General features: G+C 31.1%; 2 protein-coding genes across 4 annotated transcripts; both read left to right on the plus strand.

The window, feature by feature from the left end:
• The first annotated feature begins 2194 nt into the window (after positions 1–2194).
• Positions 2195–8193, plus strand: LOC119679292 (SNF-related serine/threonine-protein kinase-like). The gene is made up of 8 exons (XM_038091558.1): positions 2195–2687; positions 2742–2960; positions 3276–3451; positions 3501–3852; positions 3912–4049; positions 4361–4484; positions 4553–5221; positions 7478–8193. Exons 1-8 carry the CDS (start codon positions 2467–2469, stop codon positions 7988–7990), a joined length of 2412 nt encoding a protein of 803 aa, XP_037947486.1. The 5' UTR covers positions 2195–2466; the 3' UTR covers positions 7991–8193.
• Positions 8194–19538: 11345 nt separating this feature from the next.
• Positions 19539–22873, plus strand: LOC119679190 (ubiquitin carboxyl-terminal hydrolase 20-like). Of its 3 annotated transcripts, none has more exons than XM_038091396.1 (6): positions 19539–19722; positions 19785–20292; positions 20346–21084; positions 21144–22170; positions 22230–22503; positions 22566–22873. In XM_038091396.1, exons 1-6 carry the CDS (start codon positions 19636–19638, stop codon positions 22802–22804), a joined length of 2874 nt encoding a protein of 957 aa, XP_037947324.1. In that variant the 5' UTR covers positions 19539–19635; the 3' UTR covers positions 22805–22873. The 3 variants fall into 3 exon arrangements, with proteins under 3 accessions (XP_037947324.1, XP_037947325.1, XP_037947326.1); XM_038091397.1 differs by having other exon boundaries at positions 19539–19704; positions 19947–20292; XM_038091398.1 differs by lacking the exon at positions 19539–19722 and having other exon boundaries at positions 19818–19904; positions 20177–20292.
• The last annotated feature ends 2860 nt before the right edge of the window (positions 22874–25733 follow it).

The following is a 25733-nucleotide window of genomic DNA, read 5'->3' on the forward strand; positions in this document are numbered from 1 at the left end:
GGATAGTGTTTAACTTATATATCAGGCCAGAGTGCCAAACCCCGTCAAAAGCCTTTGATATATCCAGAAACACAGCTGAACAAGTTTCTTTGTTTTCTAAAGCCTTTTCTATTTCGTGCGTAACTCTGTGTACTTGTTCGATTGTTGAGTGTTTTTTCCGAAATCCAAACTGATGACTTGGGATAAGATTTCTTTGACAAACTACTTTTTCAAGTCTTTTACAGATAAGCTTTTCGAACAGTTTTCCTATGGTTGGCAGGAGAGAGATTGGTCTATATGAAGTTGGAGAATGTTGGTCCTTATCTGGTTTTAGTACCATCACCACTTCAGCGACTTTCCAATAGCTAGGGACATGATTTAATTTTATACTCGCATTAAATATCTGTGCAAGTTTGGCTACTCCTTTTGGAGGTCGCTTTTTCAACACTTCACTAGTTATGAGGTCATATCCTGGTGATTTCTTTAATTTCAATTTTTTGATTTCCCCAGTTACTTCTTTATTTTTTATCCGCATAATAGCTTCATCATCTATGTTGTCATTTGGCTCTATATGATGGGTTTCTTCTTGATTGAAGGTATTACTTAAGTATTCAGCCAAAACTTGTGCCTTTTCAATATTGCTTTTCGCCCATTCATTATTATCTTTTTTTAATTGAGGATTATGAGTGATCGGTCTTTTATATTTTTTCATAGCTTTCCAGAGAGAATAGTTAGTTTTGCTATCATATGTCAAGTTTGTAAGATATTTCTTAACATTTTCATTTTTAAAATTACTGATTTCTCTTCTTAATTTTTGAGTGGCATTATTAAGGTTTCTTTTATCTTGTATTAATCGTGATTGTTGCCATTTTTTACGTAGTTTTCTTTTATTATAGACTAGATTTAAAATTTCGACCGGATAGTTTTTATCAAATTGCTTACTATTCTGCAGTGGAGAACTGCGCCATGCCGATTTTTGAATCAAGCTTGTAAAGCAATGCGTTTCACTCACTAGGTCAATTATACTTCATATTTTGCAGGATAGGTCAATATTTTCATTTATCTGGGCCTTAAAATAATTCCAGTCTGTTAGACGGTTTGTTAGTGTCGGTTTAGGTAGCGTAGATAGAATATTACATCCATAAGTAAGCAATATTGGAGAATGGTCAGAATTTAAGTCAAGTCCTGTTTTAACTTCAATGTCTCTTTTTTGAATTTTATTTACAATAAAGAAATCAATGACATCTGGTAATTTATTTCTATCAGTTGGCCAGTATGTTGGAGAGCCAGTGGAGAGAACTTCAAAACCTGTGGCCTGACATGCTTTAAGTAATTCCTTACCCTTTGTGGTATTTAGTCTTGACCCCCATTGAACATTTTTTGCGTTAAAATCACCATCAATTATTGCTTTATGTTTGTGTAATTTTAATAGATCTATGTATTGTTCATATTTTACGTTATGTCTTGGTGGACTATAGATGGACGTTATTTGTATTTTGGAACCACTCTCTTCGACTGCAACGGTTGTTGCCTGGAACTCTTCATTAGAGAGTTTATTATCTTGATAATGCTTAATGTTGGATTTAATTATAACGGCACTTCCGCCTCTAGCATTATTGCTTGGATGAATAGTATGATAAATATTATAGTTTTTAAAATTGATATACGATTCTTTTGTAAAATGAGTTTCGCTTATTAGGCATATGTCTATATTTTCTGTTTGCAGAAGTAATTCTAATTCGTTGTTGTGTTGAAGCAAACCATTTGCGTTCCATTCCATAATTTTAAGAGCAATCATACAGATGTACAGTTATGTTTTTGTAAACATAACTGTACAGGTAAACTCATGAACAGATGAAAACTATTCGAAATCTGTGTTTTTATATTATTAAGATATTAAACTAATTAACAAAAATAAAAAACATTGAATTAATTACTTTTATATATTTTTAAATAATTTTCATAGTTAGCCACACGGAGTTACGAAATGGGTTAATGTTTCAGTAGGTGAACATGTATATATTTACAGAAATATATATCAATATAGCTTAATAAGCATATGCGTACATTATGGCTATAATAAGCTTCCGATCTATTGCAGCTGTAAATTCCATGTTTATGAACTTGATGTCTATTTTTAATATTCCTTGGTTTAGTAGCAATCTGTCATAGTTTATATGCAATCAAAGAGAAGCGAGAAAAAAGAATACAGTTTTTCAGTAAAATGCTATGTATTCTCATAGCAATATTCTGTGGCGATATTTTATAATTGTTGAATTAATATTGTGTATTAATTGAATATAAAGTTCTTATTATAACTTAGATTTTACTGATAAAATATTATAAGATATTTATTTGTAAATAATTGGTTTATATTCCATGTTAGCTTTGATTAATTAATAGATTATACGACATAACGTATATTCTTAAATATTTTGTGTTAATATTCCATAGTACGTTTTTTGTGTTAACGTACGCGGCGCAAAAATGGAAGCCGCAGCTTCTATATCACATACAATTGCAAGCAATAACCAGTATGGTGGTAAAATAGCTGGATTATACGATCTTTTAGAAACACTGGGCTCCGGGCATTTCGCAGTGGTTAAACTAGCCCGACATGTTTTCACTGGTGCTAAGGTAGCGGTAAAGGTGGTTGATAAAACCAAGCTAGATGAAGTTTCAAAATCCCATTTATTTCAAGAAGTTAGGTGAGTTCATTTGTGCAGGTTCTATGGCAATATACATCGAAAATCAATTTACAGATGTATGAAACTAGTGCAGCATCCAAATGTAGTGCGACTATATGAAGTAATCGATACTCAAACAAAGTTGTATTTGATTTTAGAACTTGGTGACGGTGGTGATTTATACGACTACATTATGAGACATGAACGTGGTCTTAGCGAGGATCTCGCTAAGAAGTACTTTCGACAAATTTTACGGGCAATTACATATTGCCATCAATTGCATGTAGTTCACAGGCATGTTAATAAAATTTTAAAATTAATATTATTTTTCTTTTAACATTAATACATGATATTGGTTTATTTTTGCATAAATGTGAATTATTAATGATTAGTGTGTGTAATCATTACTATAAAATCTAAAGTAATGTATATTTAACTAAGGATTATTCGTTTTTTATGCATAGTTAAAAATTTTTTAATTTCAAATTTTTAAAATTCTATGTAAATTAAAGATATAATATTTGCAAGATCTTTTTAAATATTTTAAATATTCAGGTGTTTTAATTAATGTATAATTAATTTTAATGAAAAAAATTTAAAACCTAACAGGGATTTAAAACCAGAAAATGTAGTGTTCTTTGAGAAACTTGGAGTAGTGAAACTTACAGATTTTGGGTTTAGCAATAAGTTTTCACCTGGACAGAAGCTTGAAACTTTTTGCGGAAGTTTAGCTTACTCTGCACCAGAAATATTACTTGGAGATTCTTATGACGCACCTGCAGTTGGTAAGTATTGAAGTGTTTTAACATGATCGATTCATATCATATGTTCCAGATATATGGTCTTTGGGAGTTATTTTATATATGCTCGTTTGTGGACAACCCCCTTTTGAAAAGGCAAACGATTCAGAAACTCTTACAATGATAATGGACTGTAAATATACAGTGCCGCCTCAAGTAACTCCAAGTTGTCGCAATTTAATTGCATCTATGTTAGTTCGAGATCCCAAAAAGCGTGCAAGCCTGGAAGAAATCGCGGCTGATTCTTGGTTAAAAGATGACTTACACTGCGATGCTTCTGAATATTTACCATTGATAAGTCGTCAAGAAATTAGCGAAGAGGATCATGCATTTATTTTACAAAAAATGATTGGTGGCAATATTGCGTCCAAAGAAGATATTATGCAGTAAGTTAACTGACTCGAGTTTTTAGCCAAAATAATTTGTTTTTTTTTTTTATTGAAAGATCACTAGATAAAAATCTTTACAACCATATAACAGCAACATATTTTTTATTGGCTGAAATAAGACTACGAAGGCAACGTGAAGAACTTAACTTGAAAACTAATCTTGATACTTTTTTGAGCAATAATGGAGCACTGAAGTACGGTTATATATTAAAATATATTTCATATATATAAATGCTAGAAATCGTTATCTATACTTTTCATTACAAAAACTAGTTCCGTTTAGATTAGATACATAAAACATTATGTTGCGTTTGCATATATGTAAAATATAAATTCAAATGTGACATTTATACGCTTATTGTGTATGGTATATTTATTATAATATTTCTCAATATTTGCAAGTCTCGAAAATAGGCACACCTCTATCTCATCGTATAAATTGTGTCTACTTAAATTTTTATTTATTGGTACTTTGAATTAATTGATATAAAATCCTCATTATCAGGCACAACTGCAACAATTTGGGAAGAAAGCAAGATAAAAAGATGAAAGCACCGGACAACAATGTTTTGGTTCCTATTAGTATTAAAGTGTGCAGTACTGAACAGTATTCAAACGAAAATAATACGGTATTATCATTTTTTATTATTACAATTCTTTTAAAGTAATTATTTGTATAATGTTTTTATTTTTATAGGACAAAAGAAGTCGAAAATGTAGTATTGTTCGAGAAGAAGATGAAGAGGAACCCATGCTAGAACAAGGTGAAACAAATGTTCTTAAAATTGCTAATGTTCGCAAAGAATCAATATCAGATGGCCGTTTGAATCAATCAGTTCACGAAATATCAACTCAGCATGCAACCATCGTAGCACCACTGAAATCATGCCCTAAAATTGCTGCACCTGAAGGCTTAACGGCCCAAAAATTTAATAAAATTAACAAGCATAATATTGATTCTAATACCCAACATTTTGCGACACAAAAAAAATCATTGACAAGTGCTGATGCATCACAAATAACAGTGCATGATGCATTAAAAGGATTTCAAGATTTAGATATATCTAAAATAAAACCAATAACTGCGAATACTAAAAATCCTGTTTTGACGCAACGTCGTGCTAAACTTAATAAAATTAGAACTCCTTCATGTAGTAGTTCTGAGGCTTCAGATGACGATACCAAAGCTCGAAGTAAGAAGAAAATGCATAAATTTGTTGGTGATACTCCAACAAGATTGAAAATGCATAGAAGGGACTCTCACGATGATTCAAGTGATTCGCAAGATCAAACTTTTTCTTCTTCTGGCTCACACAATCAATCTGCTAATCCGGACAAATCGAGCAATAAAACACATGCAAAAGAGGTAGTATTAATTATATCCAAATTGTAGAAAGTATCTTATTTGCTACGGGTCTCCAAACTGAAAAATTTATATAACGATTTAATTTATATATAGAAAATAAAATCCTGTGTTAGTTTCTTCGCTATAAACTCATTCCTGCCAATCATATTATGCAAAATGACATTTATGACAACTGCAAGTTCATTGATTGTTGATTCCATTATATTTGTCAAATGATTTTGTATTTATCTAAATGGCTGCTATACAATCATCTGATAGTATTTTCTCCAACACGCTTCAAAATAAATTCATTAGCAATTTTTTCGGTTATTTAATAGATAGATATTTGACCAGAGAGTTTTAATTAAATATTATAAATTTAATTAATTTTATCTCATCTTTATTATCTCATTTTTATTTCTCATCTTTCAAGGCTAAAAAGATTCCTTAATTGCAAATCATAATTGTTAAAATTTTCTAAGATATTTAAGAAGATTCTATTTAGAACATCTTGAATTATATATTGCATTTCAGAACAATTGTGTGTAATAAATTTCTTTTATTTTTAAAATTCAAAATCTATTTGTAAATATCTATTGAAAATTTCTGATAATTTTTTACACGTTAGTTAAATAGCCGGAAATGTTTTCCCTATCAATAAAAGAGCTTTTCCCAAAGTGTAGATTATTTTGTCTCAGTTGACATAAAGTGCAATTAACTGCTTTTTTCATTACTTCCTCTTTGTTACTAGAACATATGTATTCGAAATACTGATATTGTGATTCCTGGATTTGTTATGGATTGTTGTGTATACTAACAATTCAAGTCTGACATCCAGATTGAATTAATTTTATTAGTACTTTGACGGCTAAATTATTAATGTAATTATTGATGTAAGTTTGGTATAATTTTCGATGTTTTAACGATTCCCATTTCATTTTTCTATTTAACTACGACGAATTCCAGTACCGTCTTTTTTATATAAAATAAAAAAAGAATATCACAGCTTTCGTTTTCTGTTGAACAAAAATAACTTTTTAAAGGCTAATCTTTCTTTCTTCACCTCCTCAGTGAAATTAAAATTGTTGAGAATTCATTCTTATCCTTCAACCTCTTCGTTTTATTTCCTTAATTGTTCATTTCTGAATTTTCTATATTTTTGTACATTTCATTTTATTGTCTTTTATAGTCAACTGGATTTCGATGTGTTATTCCATCCATTATTTAATAATTTTTTATTATTTACCCATTTATCCCTTCATGTCTGGGTGGTGGTACCTACTTCAGTTAAAGTAATTTCTTGTAATTTTGGTTGTTTTGTTCCATCAATAGGAATATCGCTCAATAGGATTTCCAAAGAATTTTTAATTTATATGAAATTAGCTTAGCTTAGTTCTCAATGTTGCTACAAACACTTCAACGGAGCCTGCGCTACAGCATATGTCTTTTAAATATTTTAGTTTTATTAAATCTTTTGTTAATGTGCTGTATACTATTATTTTATTTTATTTTTATTTTTGGTATAACTGATTTAATCTAATATTTTGCTTACTACACTTCAAACTTAACTCATATGGTTCTTTATTACCAACTTTTGAGTTAAAGTCTTCGAATATGATGTTTATATCCTTGAGAAGACATACTCCAAAAGAAAAGCAAAAGTTTTATTTCCTGTTAACTTCACTGGTTGTTTTGAGTCTTCAAAGCACAGCCTTCTTCTTAACTCGGAAGGTTAGTTCAACTTAAAATATTTTCATTCACAGCAATGGATAAATCGGTTGGATCTTGATTACGCCCCGAAATTGCTGCAGCATTAACTAATAACTCTTTGCAATGTTGTGTTGAAACTTCAGTTACAGTCCTCCTTTAAACTATTCCGTTCAGGCCTTTGTGGGAGACCAACTAGACAAAAGAGTATTATTAGAAATATTTGTAGGAGTATTAGGTACATCCTATGAAACATTTCACTTAGTTGACGATTACAAATATTAATTCTAAATTATTTATTTTTATTTAGAAAAAAAACACACTTTTATAAGCTGTAATATATTGTTCATCAAATAACAACAACATGAAGTTAAATTGGGTTTTTAACCACTATATTTTGATCAAATTTTTCATAGTGCGATGGTTTACAAATTCAGAAAATATTTATAATTAGAAATAAATTTTATCAAATATCGATACCAAGATTACTTGCATGTGAAAAACTTTAGTTTTGTAAAAATTTTTTTTCAATATAAATTAGTTTTTAATAAATTAGTTTTTTGTATTTAGAATAAATCGGAAGAAACACGCAAATCCACAAATACGCAAAAAAATCAAAAACAGAAAGATGCAAAGCAACATTCTTTTTCAAATTCATTTTTAAGAAGGCGAAGAATCCGTGAAAGTCATTCACTTGATCGAATTACTGAAGCTCAAGAATTTGAAATGCGCCATCGGCATCTGGCTACTGAAACGCAAGTCGACAGAAGAAATTCTTTATTCAACTTAAATTCGATGTCTGTAGCTGAAACGAAGGAAGAATATGAAGAAGAATCTCAGGTTATCTTAAAAGAATGTAGCTACTTAAAATATAATATAAATGTCGTTGAAACAGCTATTCACTTAAAACGCACCAAACCTATTTGCAATTCAAATAGTTTCAAATCAATGGAGGAGATTGATATAATTCTTGAAGATAACAGCTTAGTAAGAGCAATACAATCTACAGGATCAAAATGTTTTTTCACAATTAAAAAAATCCGTCGACTTGGAAAATACTTTCCGGTAGTTAATTTTTTTTAATAAAAAATTATATAATATTTGCTTTTAAATGATTAATAATTAAAATTTTAAAATTTGTATTTTAAAACATAATTATAGATCATAGTTCAATATTATAGCTTCAATCCAATTTCGTTACATTGTTATAACACATAGGATATAAATCAATACATAAATAAAACTTCATGATATAGGACAATTTTTTTCTTGAAGATAATAGAATATATATTTGTTTTTATTTTATATAAATTAATAGGATTATTATTATTTACCTTATCTTAACTTTGAAATATCAAAGGGCCTTGGCACGACTGTTATAGTTGCTGCTGTTAGCCATCAGCAAATTTGTGGATATGAAAATTGGCATGAGTGACAACGCTCAGTTGTTCTGCAATTAACCGCAGAAAACGATGAAGAACTGATCAAGCCCATTGAGTGGTTGTGGTTAATAAGTAATGTTATAAAAAAAAGTTCCCTGTTAAATTTATGAATACATCAACCCATCGTATCTCGTCGCGACACTGCTCTTAACTGCTGGAAAGTGTACGTATCCGATGTTAAATTATCAATGACTAAGGTGGATTATAGTGATTTAAAACATTAAATAAAACAATGCCTCTTAAAATTAAATAATGAATGTATTATTTGTGTTATATTGTGAAATTTTAAAAATCAACAAACAAATAATCGTAGAATAAAAAATTTAAAATTTCACCTTGCTTAGATGCGGGAGGAAGATGCTCAGAAAATAAAAAAGTAGATATCATTATTATAAATCGTAATAACAGTGAAACGAAAAATAAACCGAAAAAAAGAAATCTCAGAATCGATTAGCCTTTCGATTTACATATCAAAAACAATTAAGCAGTCTTGATATTGCGAGTGATATCCAATGTAACTATAAAAATTACTCTGAAAACAGAAATAATGCTGCATTATGTAAGTGTAAGCAAATGTAAGAGCAAAAAAATACCAATGAATACTAAGAGTAAGTATTTACTTATTTGTGAGTTAACATTAAGATTATTTTAAACTAAACTTAAAATAAACAACTGGACAGCTAGGTCCTTCGCCCTTTGCTTATATTCATGTTAAGATGTATATATAAATTTTAGGAATAACCTCTTGGGAATAAATATGGAAGATTGCAACCACATGCAGCGGATACAACCTCATTCCAGTAATCAAGGGCGGAAAGAAACCAGATAGACTTAATATTTAGCAACCTATTTTTATCAAGCCAGAAAACACGGACAATTTTAATGGAATGTGGTGTTTTGGTAAAAGGGGTGGAATTTAGTCAACTTGCGGAGAGTCACTGAAACTAGCTAGTTTAAGGAGAGTATAAATGCTATAAAAAGAATCCTTTATTTTGGCAAGGAGGGCGGACTTAAAGGTGGCGCCAAGCTCTTTGACGTTAGCACATCGCATCATAACCAAGTCCCATTTAGGTCTCAATTCCTCGTCCACCTCAAAACTTTCATTCCACTAGCCAGGGGATGTTTGGGTGCGTTAATGGAGCAGTTAAAGACTGCAGGTGGGAAGCGAAGCCGCAGTTAGGGTGTGTGGTTAGGAAATGAGTATTCCCTGTACCGAAGACAACTCAGCAATGAGGGCGTGGAGCTGTCTGCCCTCAGGTCTTTGTTATTTTTGGCTAGTTCAGCAACTTTAGCTTCATCCAGCCTAATGCGTTCCTTAGCCGAGTTTTGGTCGGCTTTTTTGGAGCGACGGTGCGGTGGCGTTTACGCTGGTTGGGTGGGGAAGGGAAGCCTCTCCTTCGTCGGGGCTAACCTCAGCGGAGTGGAATTTTTAGACTTTGTACTCCAGTTTTAGTTAGAAACTTACAAAAGGAAGGGAAAAAAATATAAAAAAATTAAATATAAAAGAAATATGTATGAATAAAAGAAAATGTGTGTATGTATATGTAAAAAAATGTGAAATTTATATGATTACTTGCATAAATTCAAGTAATTTAATTGCTTGAATATCCGTTTCTGTTACATCACATTTTTCTTATTCATAACATCGTCAATGAAAAAACTTTTACAATATACAGTAGAAAGTGAACAAACGATCAATTTTTCAATTCTTTGCAATATATTTATACTTGAATTACTATATAAAATACATTATTGTTTTTGGAAATTATATTATATATCATACGTGCCATACAATAAAAATATGAATCAATATCTACCACAAAATAGAAAATACCATTGATTGAAGGGAAATATTAATCTCAAAAATGTGAAATAATTCTCTTGCATTTTGCATTTATTTAATTTTAATATCTTTTTTTCATTTAATAAATAAACACATTAAAAACGACTGTAGAATTCGGTCGCTGAGAGAGACAATTGTCTACCGGCAATAGTATGTTGGTCGAAAACTTTAGAAACTTAAAAAAACTTGAAAAGTAAGAGAGATTATCAAATATATACAAAACTGTATGCTTAAGAACAACCTCAACAACGCCACTGAATATCTTATAGGTATATTGCAGCCAGAGGCGAGGCGTCGAATGGTTCAGAGTGTTCACTGAACACCTTAACAAAGCTTCCTTTTCAGATTTTTTTTTATTAGGTAAATAATCTCGCTATATTGCTACTTAACATTTTTTATAATAGCTTTTCCAAACAGATTAACATAAAAACAAAACGTACAAACAAACAAAATCACACATACATATGTTAGATACATCCAACATTGCTTATAATTAATAAAAGAGAAAACACATTCCTCTTGAAATATACTAAGGTGCAGAATAAAAACTGCACCGCGTTGCTTACAAAGCATGCAAATGAAATAACATTCACATTAGGACTATGTTCAATATTGAATACACAACACTAAATATACAAACAAATATATGTACGTAAAATAATCTTAACTCTTAAATTAATGCGTGCAAGCAGTTTAATAACAAAAGTGCACTTCCAATGTTATGCAAAGTAAATACAAAAGAGAAAAGAAATGACTGAGCGAAAATCGCTTTACATTTGACGAGAGGATCATTCCACTAAACTGAACCAAAAGTTTATACAAAGCGTGCAAATACAATCAAAGTCACGGTTGCTGTTTTATATGGGGAAATGGTTCAGTATAAAAACTGAACCGGGCATTGTAAATACAAAGTAAAAGAGTAAATGAATGCATGAGAGTTTCTTACTCTTATATAGAGGTTGGAAATAAATCAAAACAAAGTCATTATTGCAATTTTATACTAGCAAATGGTAAAAGTAAAGAAAGAGATTAAAGAAATTTGAAGTGAAAAATAATATTTAGAAATGGATAAATGTGTGATTAAAGATTTGATTTAATGTCTTTTTTTAAACGATCTTCTGAAAAAAAGATTTTAATTCATAAAACGAATAAACCAACTCCAGATATGAAGAATTTGATACCTGTTGTAAAAATGTCGAAATCTATGGTAAGTCGTCGTTTTCCTACAGTTACAGCTTTATGGTAAATAAAAACCAGTGGATCACAGGCTGCGAACATTTAAATAAATTGTTTTATTGGTCTTGTACGCTATTTGCTTGTGGAAAGGACAAAACTTAGAAGTAGGGGAAATACGTTATAGTTGGAATTCTGTTTTGATCAAATTGTGAACACCTTGCCAAAAAGCTGACGCCTCGCTACTGATTGCAGCATCCATTAGCATATATAAATTTTATCATAGCGGTCTACAGGTGAAAAAATTATTGTACAGCAATGGACTTAATATTCATATTAAAACAAATTATTAGAATTAAATTTTTCTTACCCAAAGTAAAAGAAACTGGCGACTATGAGATGCCTTTAGATTATATCAACTAAAAACATATGATCAACAATTTGACAGGAAATTAGGAAACTAACAGAGTTAGAACCACTACTGGCAGAATTGTGTGATATGCAGATGACTTCAAAACTGAACAAGAAACGGGCTCGGGAATCTTCAATTTAGAGAACCGAATATTCGCCAATATGGATACATTTGCTTCGGGATTTTTAACTAGGAAGGCTTACGGTTTCCAAACTACTAAGAGAATAAGAACAAATGTTTTTTAAATCTTAACAAATCAGATTTAAAAACAATGATTAAAGAGATAACTAGTTACTGCCTTCTAAATAAGCATAAAAAAGGTTAAAAGCCGATGAATGCAGACTATTTATGAAAGATACAGAAACATACCCACATATTCTGGGATCATGATCTGGTCAAACATAATATAGAAGAAGAATATTCCATAAACATTGATCAAAGGTTCAGAGTGGTCAAATATCTATGTTGAAACGATTAATATTTTTCTGAATACAGTAAAAGTGAAAGGAATCCCTCAGTAATTATGGATTGAGCAGGACACACTAGTCTATTAATGGACACAGTGTTATTCACAGGAAATGTTCGATGCCATCAATTAGTAATACTAACTGCTAAATACCTGTCTTCCGTAATTTTTACAAATTACACGTTAGTTTATTAGTCCATATATAATTTTATGAACGAGCGTAGGCTCAAAATTTTGAACTGGTCGAGTTCAGCAAAGCATGCTTAATATTTGGAGGGATCACTTCTTGAATCTACTCGAATTCTCAATCGATGACGATGAAATAATCGCCGCATCTCCTGATCATAATGAAATTAGAACATCTATATTGAGGCTTAAAAATAACAAAACTACAAATGCCGATGGTTTGCCGACTGCGCTGCTTAAAACTGGTGGCGAAAGCTGCTAAGCAGCTTTAGATGGTTATATTTCCAATTCAGAATGGCTATAATGAATCATTTTTCAAATATTCTTCATTTTAATCTTTAAATAAAGTGATTTAAAAATACAGTTTTTGTTTGGAATGCTTTGTTTGGAATACATACTTATACTCTCGACTATTAATATTGTCTCCGGTTGTAAACTAAACTTGACACGGAGTGCTTATTACATAACTATGTATTTATGAACTTGATTTACAAAAGTTATCTTCAAATGTGAAATGATCCAATTGTTTTGATTCAAAACTTTAAGTTCTTTGTTTAAAAAAAAAAGAGATAAATGGAAAATTAATGGGCTACTGATCTGATACAGCTGGTCGGTGCCACACCAGCAGAGGACTCCCTTAAGCTTCTGATATTAGAAGCAAATAACAAAAGCATCCCGACATCATTAGAGCTGACGCCAACACACATCATGAGCATCGATACCAGTGTGCAGAGTGAGTGTCGTTATGATTTTATTGTTACAGGTAATCTAGTGTTTGCTATTATGGGTAGTGAACCAAATTTCATGACCTCAAATAGAAGGGAATTTCTCGACAATATTTTCATTGGCGAACACTCCTCAAACATTCTCACAAACTGGTCCGTATCAAAAGATTCTTACTTTTCGGACAACAGGTATATAATTTTCGATCTTGATCTGGCGGTGAACTCTGATAAGAACAGATTATCCAAGCCAATCTATAGAAAACGTTTTGAATGGTCAATTTTCCTTACAATTGGCTAATTCACTATTCTCAACTCTTCCCATATTGTCGACCTACTTACGTCAGCACTAGTCAATTTTCCTTACAATTGGCTAATTCACTATTCTCAACTCTTCCCATATTGTCGACCTACTTACGTCAGCACTCAGATATGCCCCAAATGTGACCTGCAAGCTCTCCGAATTTGGTGACAAATCCAGACTTTCATAGTGAAACGTTACTATTGCAGAATTTCGTACCACATTCAGAAAACTTTTCAATTGCGCCAAAGCTACATGAAAGTGGGCACTATAAAAAGAAACAAAGGGAATAAAAATATTTGTGGTAACATAGAGGCTTCTTCCGAGTCTAGTCGAATGCACAAAATTCTGGATGTTACTATTTCCAATTTGTAGGATAGCCAAGCTGCTATTAAATCACTGGTAGGCATTTCAGCCACATTAATAATTTCCCGTAATTGCCGCGCTTCCCCCAATAACTTAGCTAAGCATTTGGATTTCGGAACATAGGGACATCTCGGCGAATTGCAGGGCAGACAAGTTAGCCAAGACAGGCTCTCTTCTCCCTGACATTCACTTTTTAGATATAGGCTTTCCACTTGCTACAGTTAAACTGGCAATTAATAAAAATTCCTTGAGCTGACAAACCATGTTGTCAGATATCTAGGTTGGTCTAATTTGGCAAAAACGTACTAACCAGCTAATTTACCTTAGGTGGACCTACTCAGCATTACGGTACTACCTGGACTCGAGGCAAATGGTAGAGAAGTAGTTTGCTAACTTTGAATATGGTCGTACAAACGTCAATGATGCCGAACGCGTCCAAAAAATATTTGTATCTCTTTACAGAGCGTAAAGAGAAGTTGCAGGTGGTAGTTGCCACCTTAAGGAATTGAAACGAACATACCAGTTTTATTTATATTATTTTATATTTTTGAAGTGGGGGCCGCATTTGCTGACAGTACACATCAAGATTTAAAAAACATGATTAGTAATTATTATCACCTCTATTTATTATTATAATTATTTTTATATATGTGACAAATATATGTATTATAAATAAATATATGTAGTATTACAAAATTATTTTAAAAACCGAAAAAGCTTTTTATGAAAATTTTGTATGGCTGTAGGTGTTGAAGTGAAAAAAAGTCCTGGATCTCTAAATATAGTACAGAAAGCATAATATGCAATTCTCAAAGAATAGTTAAATAGTTAATGAATAAATAGTATAAATAGTTAAAAAGTATGCTTTAAGTTTCTAACAGATTAACTAAACAACTTGAGTTGACAGAACACAATACGAAAACTGTGAAATATAACACATTTTAGGAATTTTGCGTGTAGTGGCATTGTAATGTAATGAACCCTTTTTGGTGGGAATATGTAGAGCTGGGATAGTTTAGCCACAGCCAAGGTTTTTGCAAGAAAAGTTGTGTTTTAACTCGATTCCGATGTTGTGGGAGTTTTTGGCTAAAAACTGCGACACAACCAACGCTGTGTGATCCGATGCGTTATCGTGATGTAAAATCCATGAGTTTTCCTTCCATAAATAAATCTGGCCTCTTTTTGCGAATGGCCTCACGCAAAGGACGCATAACGGCAAAATAATACTTCTTATTGACCGTTTGATCATCCGGAAGGAATTCATAGTGCACCACACCACGAATATCGAAGAAAAGAGTCAGCATAACTTTTATTTTGGACCGGCTTTGGTGTTCTCTTTGCGGTTTCAGTTCACCTTCGAATAGTCGATTGTTGTTTGGTGGTCAAATCGAAATATCAAATTCATAGACCCATGTCTCATCACCAGTTATGATGCGTGCGATGAATGTGGGGTTACCCCACATTTTCAACTAGCGTTGAAAATCATCTCTTTGGCCACATCACAACGACGCTTTTTTTGAATGAAATTCAGCTAAAAATCGCCTTCTTTGTACAGACGCCAAACAAAAACTAATCGTACGATATGCGTTAAACTTTGACAGTATGTGTATAATAGTGTTGCCAGCGTGAAAATAAAAAATTTACCGATTGGATAAGCGCGGGATTTTTTAAAACCCTTCTTATTTTATCACAAGGTAAATTTCTTACTATTTTTCTGGTTACTAGGTTCTGATATATTCTCGTCTTAGGCTATACCTTCTACAGAGGACTTTCATAGAGTATTATTAAAGCCTTCTGACAACTATTCAAGCTCCCCAACTCGTACGATACACATTATATCGTTTTATCCCACGCTCCTTGAGTGCGTCAATGTCAGCCTTGTATTTTTAAAGAACAATGACCAGTTTCTTTGTAATTAGTTCGGACATTCTAGGTATGTATTCTTAAATCGTGTTCTTTAAAACGTTTAAGAGTGTTTACGCAAACTCAATCAGTATATGGTGTCCTTATCCGAGGGTTCCTCTTCGTTTTCATTCGAGTTATGTTTTTATATGGTTGGTTCTATTAGGGAAAATCTTATATATACTAATTCAAATGTTGAACAATTTCATTGCAATTACTTGTTTGCAAAGTGATCGGATTGAACTCGTATTGAATGTGTTTTTATGTTTTTTTGCTTTATATGTATAAATAGTGGCTTTTTCTGCGTTTTTCTGCGTTGCATTTCTACTACAGCCTTCAAATCAAGTAATATATGTAGTAGATTCAGATAACAGAGACCAACTATGTTAAGAGAGAGAAACTTATAGTCAGTAAGTTACACGCGCTTGAATTGCGGTTCGAGCAATAAAAATTGAAAATCAATATAGAGAAATGGAATAAATAACAGAGTAGTATATAGATAAAAATGAGAAAGTCACAAAATGAGATAAAAATGAGAAAGTGGAGATAGTTATAGTATACGCTTAGCAGAAGATCTGCTGCTCCAGTGAAAATGTGGAGAAGGACAATCGAAAATGAAGTAGCTAAAGCCTTATATATATGGAACGTCATCTATAGAGAAGCACCAAATAGATTCAGATTTGAAAGAATTGATGAGGCCTTATGACTCATAAGGGGAGGTGGACAATAGTAGTAGTAATAGTAGTAACATATATAGTTAAGTGTTTGCTTATAAGATTCATTTTTATTGTATGTGTATTAATCATGTTTATTAGTATTTCTAAAGGATTTAGATAATATTTATATTTTTTGCATTTTAAATAATTATATAATATATATATACATACATATATATAATGTAGTATATGTAATGTAATAACTATAATATAATATTATATTAGGCCTTTTCTTTTGTAAGCATATTACAAAAGAACAACTGCTTACTTTTAAAATAACATATGAAACAACAACACTGCTGGTTTATTTAGCTCAACCTTTTTGAAATTGCTTAATTAATATGCAGGGACCGAAAATAACAGTTATTTTAAAATTTTTTATGAAAAAAAGCAGCAACAAAAAGTTGTCTAAACTCTTATTTAAGTAAAGAGTTATCATTCTAATAACTTTTATCCTTAATATTATGCATGCTTTTTATATATGAGCTTTTTAAAATAAAACTCAAAAAATAATAATTAAATTTGATTTTTATTATATTCATCAAAAATAATAATTATTATATGCCTTTTATTTTTTTCGCGCAGAAATAACTCTTAAAATTTGCTTCTTATTTTAAAACGCACAAATAACTGGTATACTTGCGTTATATAATATAAAAAGCAAGAGTATAAAATGCAATTTTCATACAAGGTAGTTGTTTTTGCAATTCAAAAGAAAAATTGTTTGAAAAAGGTTGGTGCAGGTAAAGATTTAGTTCAGTTTTTTGTTTTTTTATATTATATAACGCAAGTATACCAGTTATTTGTGCGTTTTAAAATAAGAAGCAAATTTTAAGAGTTATTTCTGCGCGAAAAAAATAAAAGGCATATAATAATTATTATTTTTGATGAATATAATAAAAATCAAATTTAATTATTATTTTTTGAGTTTTATTTTAAAATGCATATGATAACAGTTATAAGATGATTTTTATTTTTTTTATGATAACTGTTACGGTCCCTGTTAATATGCAGCTGAAATCACATGTGTTTTCCATATATAAGCCGAACACATAAGTGCTTGTTTTATTTGTTCTTTTGCGACATATTTATAAAAGAAAAGGCCAATTATTATTATGTTATATATTCTATGTTATAAATATAATTACATACAAAAAAAAATATTGTATAGACGGGACGCACATAAAAAAATAATCCTGTCATTGCTAGTTTTTCTATATTTTAAATTATAATCGTTGCGATGTTTAGAATTTTTGCTTGAACTCTATATAAAATATGACATAAGACGCCTTCGGTGGCTCGCAGGTATGGCAAAAAACAGCAAGTTACTGTCCTATACTGGTCGAAATGTACGCAAAACAGTAACACTGTTTTTTCTATCTAGGCCATTAGGTGTATACTCACTTTCACCTATTCACCATACTTCAGCCAGTAAAGAAAAAAGTGTGAGAACCTTCACTGGAAATTCCAAAGAATATTACAATCATATGTCAAAATTCTTGTATAAGCAAAAATTGAAACAAAATTAAAAAATTTAATGAATTTGTAAATTGGTAAAAAAGAAAAAATTTGTTATTTTGTAATTTATTGATTTTGTGAAATTGTTTGATTTTTATTTACTGTACGTCCAACAATGTCGGACAATGTCAATGTATTCTGCTTTTCACTTGTTCTTGGCATTTGTTGAAACTATGCATATCGAATATAAGTTATATTTTACAAGCAAATAAATACGTAAAGAGAAATCAGCTGTTCTAAATACTTTCAAGACTAATATGCACAAAGTGTGTTCACGATTATTTGAGTTTGCAGTGATGCACATCCAACGATGCACAGACATCCTGAATACCCCTGTGGCAGCACCAAAAAATATAAATAAAAGAACTGTCAACAAGGCACAAAGGAGACAACAATAGCCGCAGTTCCCGCCAGTAGTAGTTTGGAAAAAGACAAAGCAGCACGTGAATAAAACGTAAAAACACAAATCTTAACTTTAAGAATATTTTATAATAACTAAGTATAAGAAATAAATAAACTTATCCATTACCAATACGGAGTGTTCAATTCGAAATAAAACCCAACATAAAAAACCACTACACCCCTATTAATTATTTATTTTTATACAAAATATAATGTGCTTACATTATGTGCACATATGCAAGATTTACTATTTGCCAAAACATAACACTTGACGATTATAGGCCACCATGCATTTTTTGCCACACCTACGAGCCACCAAAACGCCTATAGTTGATCCAATAAGGGGATTGTAAGTACGCTAGTACACTCTTCTACTTTTGAGCTCATTGATACACTGCAAGTTTTATATATAAACTTGTTTAATAACACTTTTGATCACAGTGTGGCGAAAAGCACTATGCAGTTGAACTTTGAAATTGTTTACGTTTTACACGGAACAGCAGATAAATATTTTGCATGATAAATATTTTGATTAATTATCAATACTTGATACATTTGTCAAGTTCACAGACGGATTAATCAGCAATGATGCATCGATACTTTTGAATCAACCATCGGTGCCACTACCATACCAATTAGGAAAACAATCAATACATATTGATATCTAGAAATACTGAAAAACATCATTGCAGTGAAGGTACTATAAGGCTGGACATATATAAATAGAATAAGGAATACAAAAAACTTGTGTTTAGAAACAAATAAGTATTTTTTAATAAAATAAATTATACCGGAACCTGATGTATTATCTGGTGTTGTTAATAAGGCAGTAAAGTTTTTTCATTTGAACTGCACTTATTTTTACCTATTTCTGAAAGAAAAGATCTTCCAAGAAGTTAAATCATCCCAACAACTTCAGCAGAAGTCCTTGCTTTCATTTTAATTTTAATCAAACCGTTTTAGTAGACGCTTTTAATCATACCGACAAGTCCATTATTCTACCACAAACATGACAAGTTGACAAAGGCGCTGTACACCAATGTTTGAAGGAAAAAATCGTTAAACAACATAATCGACAAACGAGGAAACCGTTACTGTTGCAAGTAACAGCCTTGTTTGTCCAGCATTATTCATAGAGTTAAGTGTAAACAGGTTATTACTTTGTCTGACAACTCAAATAATTTTTTGATTTTCATTTTACTATGATAAAATTAAAAATGAAAAGTTTGAATATTGCTTTTAAGTGACATTGGATAAATTTTGATCTTGAATATTAAAAATGCTACTTGGTTCTGGTTTAAGTTTACAATGTCCACATGCAAATAATGCAATTGTTCCTAAAATAGACGTAAACAATTTTAATAAGGTTAATTTTTTATTAAGTGCTCAATTTTAAGAAATTACTTATGAATTTATTGGTTTCGACAGACATTATGTTGCTCTACTTGTGATTACTCGGGTCCCAATCTTTGGATTTGTTTGCAAAGCAACTGTCTGCGGATTGGTTGCTCTGAGAGAGCAAACGATCACAGTACCGAACATTTTAAGGTAAATAATAAACATTGCTTACATTTAAACCTTTCATCACAGCGTACGTGGTGCTACATGTGTGAACGTGAAATAATATTCGAAGAGAAGTTAAATCATAATATTCAATTCGATGAAGCCATGCCAACATTAGAGTTTTCCCAGGAAAACGAGGATACACCTGTACAAGCGATGGGCCTTGTCGGGTTACAAAATATTGCTAATACTTGTTATATGAATTCTGCTTTGCAAGCTTTGAGTAATGTGCAACCAATGACAAATTACTTTCTTAGTTGTAGTGAATTAGGTGAAGGATCGATTGAATTGGATCCTTCTAGAAATAAAGTAGGACTTGCTAAAAGTTACCAGAAGCTGATGCAAGATATATGGCGTAAGAGAGATGAAAAAGGTAATGAAATGTTTTATATGCCTGTAAAAAATTTAATTATTTATATTATATAGACTTTATTACGCCAAGAGATATTTTGCGCGGTATACGTAGTGTGCAACCTATGTTCCATGGATTTCAACAACACGACACACAAGAATTTTTACGTTGCTTTATGAATCAATTACATGAAGAATTAAAAGGTCAAAGTCCATATTTGCAACATGTTTATTTCAAAAGTGATGACACTGATAAAAATCAACTCAATTCTGATTCGGAAGATTGTTTATCATCGGTATCTAGTTCAAGCTGCGAACATTCTATGTCTGAAACTGATTATGAAACATGTGAAAGCAGTGTTTCCGATAATATATTACTTGATTTAAAATCATGTGCAAATAACTTGCGGAGGCGAATACCATACAAGAAAACTAATTCTAACTTAAAATGTATAAATGGTTCGCAGTCCCATTCCACCCATAGATCAATAATTACAGACTTATTTGATGGGAAATTACTTTCTTCTGTACAATGCCTTACTTGCGATCGAATATCGACAAGAGAAGAAACGTTCCAAGACCTATCGCTGCCTATACCTAATAGAGATCATCTAAATATGCTACACCAAACTCATAGTGTTAGTGCCCAGAGCATTAATTCTTTAGATTCAACAGCATCAACTACTAACAATGGATGGCTGTCATGGATATGGAAAATAATACGATCGTGGATTTGGGGTCCATCAGTAAATTTACATGACTGTATGGCGAGTTTTTTTAGTGCCGATGAATTAAAAGGTGACAATATGTACAGGTATGTTAAGACTAAAAATGTATTATTATAAATGAATAAAAATAAAATATTTTTTAAAGCTGTGAAAAATGTAATAAATTGCGCACTGGAATTAAATACTCTCAGATTATTGAGCTGCCAGAAGTCCTTTGTATACATCTTAAACGTTTTCGACATGACTTGTTATATAGTTCTAAGATTTCATCTAATGTAATTTTTCCGCTGGAGGAGCTTGACATGAGACCATTCCTTCATAAAAATTGTTCCTCACAAATTTCCCTCTATAACTTATCGTCAGTCATTTGCCACCATGGTACAGTAGGAAGTGGACATTATACCTGTTTTGCGCGTAATGTTTTAACAGATCGATGGTACGAATATGACGATCATAATGTTATAGAAGTTCCTGCTAATTATGTACAAAATTGTCAAGCATATGTTTTATTTTATCGTAAATACAATCCTCATATAAAGATAATAAGAGAAAGAGCAATTGAACTATCTGATACTAATCCAGACCTTTCAGCTGATATCCGTTTTTATATAGCACGTGAATGGTTGATCAGATTTCAAACGTTTGCTGAGCCAGGTCCAATTAACAATTGGGATATGCTGTGCCCTCATGGTGGTCTTATTTATTCAAAATTTGTTTTATTGAATCAAATTGCTGTCCCAGTTTCTCAACCTCTGTGGGACTATTTATATAGTATATTTGGTGGTGGTCCAGTAATTAATATGATTTTTGAGTGTGAGGTGTGCAAACGAGCTATAGAAGCTTTGGAACGTCGTCAAAATTATGAGCTACTAGTTTTTACAAAGTACAAAGAATTTGATAAGAATTTTGGTGAAAATGCAATATATGCAATATCAATGCCTTGGCTTCGTAAATGGCAACACTTTTCGCGTGGGCTAACGCATAAAACGCCAGGTCCTATCATAAATTCTAATATTGTATCAATTTCTGATACATCGCGTTCTACTTCACCCATTCGCAATGTCCGGCCAGGCTCTGATTATGCTCAAATAAGTGAACCGTTATGGAGATTTTTGCATAGTATATATGGAGGTGGTCCAGAAATTATATTAAAAAGCTCGCCAGTTGAACAAGTATGTTTATTTTAATTTCAATTGCATATTAAAATACATTTGTTTTTATACACATTTAGACAAAAAATATTGATTGTGATAAATTCGTTATAAAAAACAGCAAAGAAACTGTGGATAATTCAGACACTGAGAGTAATGTAGAACAAAATCTTCAGGAAGAAATTGACAGAACATCAAATGAAATATACGAGACAATTAATGATGTAGAAATGAAAACTTCCAAAGATTTGTCAACACAAGCACCAACTATTAGCAAAAACGATTTAACTAGCAATTATAAGAAAATTTCTCGGAAATCTAAAATGCAAAATTGCAATTTATTTGGCACTCCTGGTAAATTAAACTTGTTTTTTCATGGATTTATAGACAATAAAATTTTTTTTATTTTTTTGAAGGGAACTATGTTATACAGGATGAATTTAATAAAGTGGAAAATAAAAAGAATGAGGATGATAGCTTATTATCCTTTCAAGATCAATCATTCTCACCGGAAGTTAAAAAAACAGTATCTTATTCAAATAGCAGTGGTAACTTACGAAATCGTCGCAAAAAATTTAGACCCAAAGATAAAGTAATGTTACAAAAGTTTACAAGTTTGTTGGATGATGTCAATTCTACTGAAGCGGATGCTTAAAATGAAATATTGTTTTTACAAATTTCATGCGTGTTTTTGAAGATATCTTTCATTTTTAATTATTTATTACAAAACATATTTGTTACACAATATATTTTTGCTAAGGTAGAGGCTACTTTGCAAATATTGTATAAATAAAGTTACATATATTTTTAAAGAATTACATTGGAAATATAAAAATAGTGTGGTATATGTAGAATTTAAATAAATTAAATTTGCAACAGTAATTCCATTACTTTTAAAAAGTCTTATAAAAATGATGAATAAAATTGGTTGTAGTAAAAATATATTTTAAGATAAATTTTAGACGTGCTATTACATATTACATATTGTGTAGCGATTATTGTGCACCCTGATTAAGATAGTTTAATTGCGCTATCATTGACATAGATGATCAAGAAGGCAAGGAACAATATTTCTTCTAAAACTCAAACTGTACAAACTGTACTTAAAATACAATTTAATACAATGATATATAATATTTTAGTTATCTAAGTTCAAATTTTAATGATTTTTCCATATTCATATTTTATTGAAATATGTCAAATGTACATATAGGTACCAAATACTTAGGTATTTCAAAAATTGATTAATCCAAAAATAAAAAACAGGAACATGTTTTTTGCTCTTGTTCTAATTTATGCCTACGCACTATTCTCTGTGCTTATGAATTACGAAATATAATTTATATTCCACTTAACAAATAATTATGCTATTTTGCATGTTGATTACTGCATCACAAAGCACATGTTCAGATGTCTCATTTCATCCATTTCACATCAGCGTCAGATATTAGTCTTTATGGGAACAATTTTTTTGAGGCGTTCGAAACACCTTATGGTCCTTATATGAGTTAGCCTGTGTTTATTTAATTTTTATGGGATATGATCGGATATTAAGCCTACTGCCTTATTGTGTTAGCATATAAAAACTGAACATTTTAAGCTATTTGAGCCCTTTGACTTAAATTTTAAATTCTATTTAAAGAATGCTCGTACATCTGACTGAAAAATTTAATCTTCGTTGGCATGTGCTGGACAGTTTTTCTCATAGCTGGTAAGTATTTTTGAAAGGCAAAGTCAATCTATTAGTATGGTTTCCTTACCGACAATGACCTTTCAGCAAACCCACTGTAAGGATGATTTCATGGTATATCGTGAGCTTGAGGCACCCTCTCTTGTCAGTTCATTTTCTCAAGATATGTAGCTTTTTATGATGACATCTGACCTAATATACCTGTAGGCCTGCTTTTCGTAATCTCTACCACAAACTTTAATGTGTATAGTACATTTCACTTCAGCGGACCTTTGTTTAACCTTGTTCCACTGCATAAAATTATTGATTTAACTTTTGTTGTGAGAAAGACCAATAAGTCATTTTGATTCTCCATACAAAATGCTTTTGTAGTTTAGTTGACAGTGTATCATTGGTGCAAGCATGACTTTATCTTTATCATTGTATGGCTTCTTTCATATGGGATATTTTGTGTTCTTTAACCAGAATCCAGTATGGAAGAAAAATATCCTGTTATTTTTCAATAATAAGATATAAGATAAGATAAAAAATGTCTAAAATTAATAGCTAATATAATTGATGTGTTGTCAATTATTTAAATATATAAACCATACCGCAGCTCTGCACATATATAGCTCATATCATAGACTTGTTTTTTAATAGAGGCCCTTCCAAATAACTCATTCAACTTTATGCTTGGTGAATTTAAGAATACGATTTTCTATTATTTTTTTACTATATAGTAGATTTAAAGCCATTGCGCTGTTGCACATTTTATAAAAAGCATCACTTCTTCACTGCTTATAAATTGACATCTCCGTACTGTTTTTTAATAAAGGTACTGTATTGATGATAGGAATTTATTATCTGCAGACTTACTTATAGGTAGACTTATTTTAATGTAAGTAAAATGTATTTTGTTTGTTATGGTTCTAGTAGTAAGTCAAGGTAACGTGTAAAGCAAGTTCATAGAAAGATAACAGGATTGTATTATTTGGCGGCAAAAATACGGCGGATTTCAGCCTAACCCAGATCCATGTGAAGTCTCGCAACGTCAATATGCCGGAGCCATAAGTCAGTAGGCTCAAAAGGCTATTAGATATCGGAGGATATCTTAACTGGCATTGTATTACTAAACGTTAATTTTAGACCTAATATTTTTTGTCTGCAGTCATTGGAATATTTGAATATTAGCATTTGCTTACAAATATATACTAATCTAATTAAGATAGAATGAATTCTGCATATAGAAGACATGTTTAACTCCGTGGTTTTGAAGAAAAGACTGAAAAAGCTGTTATAAAAGGCGAATAGCACTTACCTATATTTAAAATCACTGATGTGGACTTCGCTTCAGAACATATTTATGATATGAAGAAAGATTTTTATGGATGCAACATTGAAAGACGACTTTACTAACTGCAGAAAAGCCTGTAGAACTGTAAAAAGTCTTGAAACACTAGTAAGGAATAATTGGGCACTTTGCTATGAAGAAACAATCAATATTTTCTTCCAACACCTAAATCGATTTTTTCTACCCAAAAATGACTATTAAAATTTTCATTTTATTGGAACCAATGGTCTTCTCAGTGCACTTGAAAATTGAAAATAAACTCTATAACAAAAGAGTGTACTTAAACGAAATCACACAAAAATGATGGAGCAACTACCATCATTGTCAATAATTTGTAGTACCAGATTCTTTAATGTCATTATTAGTTCTAATTATAACTCAATCGATTGGAAAAAATTTTTGATCTTAAAAATCCATTAAAAAGAAAAAGACCATATAATAATTACTTTCCACATAACTATTAACCACCTACCTTATTTCTCTAAGCTATTTGAAAAAATATATGTGATGAGGTTGCAGTCCTTCCTCAGTAAATATATATTTAAGTGTAATGCATAAATC

Source organism: Teleopsis dalmanni, chromosome 2 (genome assembly GCF_002237135.1).
Source record: "Teleopsis dalmanni isolate 2A chromosome 2, ASM223713v2, whole genome shotgun sequence".
NCBI lineage: Eukaryota > Metazoa > Arthropoda > Insecta > Diptera > Diopsidae > Teleopsis > Teleopsis dalmanni.

Excerpts from the sequence above, each read along its gene's own strand:
- LOC119679292 (XM_038091558.1), top strand. The coding sequence starts at position 2,467 with ATGGAAGCCGCAGCTTCTATATCACATACAATTGCAAGCAATAACCAG. Across the intron at positions 4,050-4,360 it reads AGCAATAATGGAGCACTGAA|GCACAACTGCAACAATTTGG; the intron begins GTACGGTTATAT and ends CCTCATTATCAG. Across the intron at positions 5,222-7,477 it reads ATAAAACACATGCAAAAGAG|AATAAATCGGAAGAAACACG; the intron begins GTAGTATTAATT and ends TTTTGTATTTAG.
- LOC119679190 (XM_038091396.1), top strand. The coding sequence starts at position 19,636 with ATGCTACTTGGTTCTGGTTTAAGTTTACAATGTCCACATGCAAATAAT. Across the intron at positions 21,085-21,143 it reads AAAGGTGACAATATGTACAG|CTGTGAAAAATGTAATAAAT; the intron begins GTATGTTAAGAC and ends TATTTTTTAAAG. Across the intron at positions 22,171-22,229 it reads AAAGCTCGCCAGTTGAACAA|ACAAAAAATATTGATTGTGA; the intron begins GTATGTTTATTT and ends ATACACATTTAG.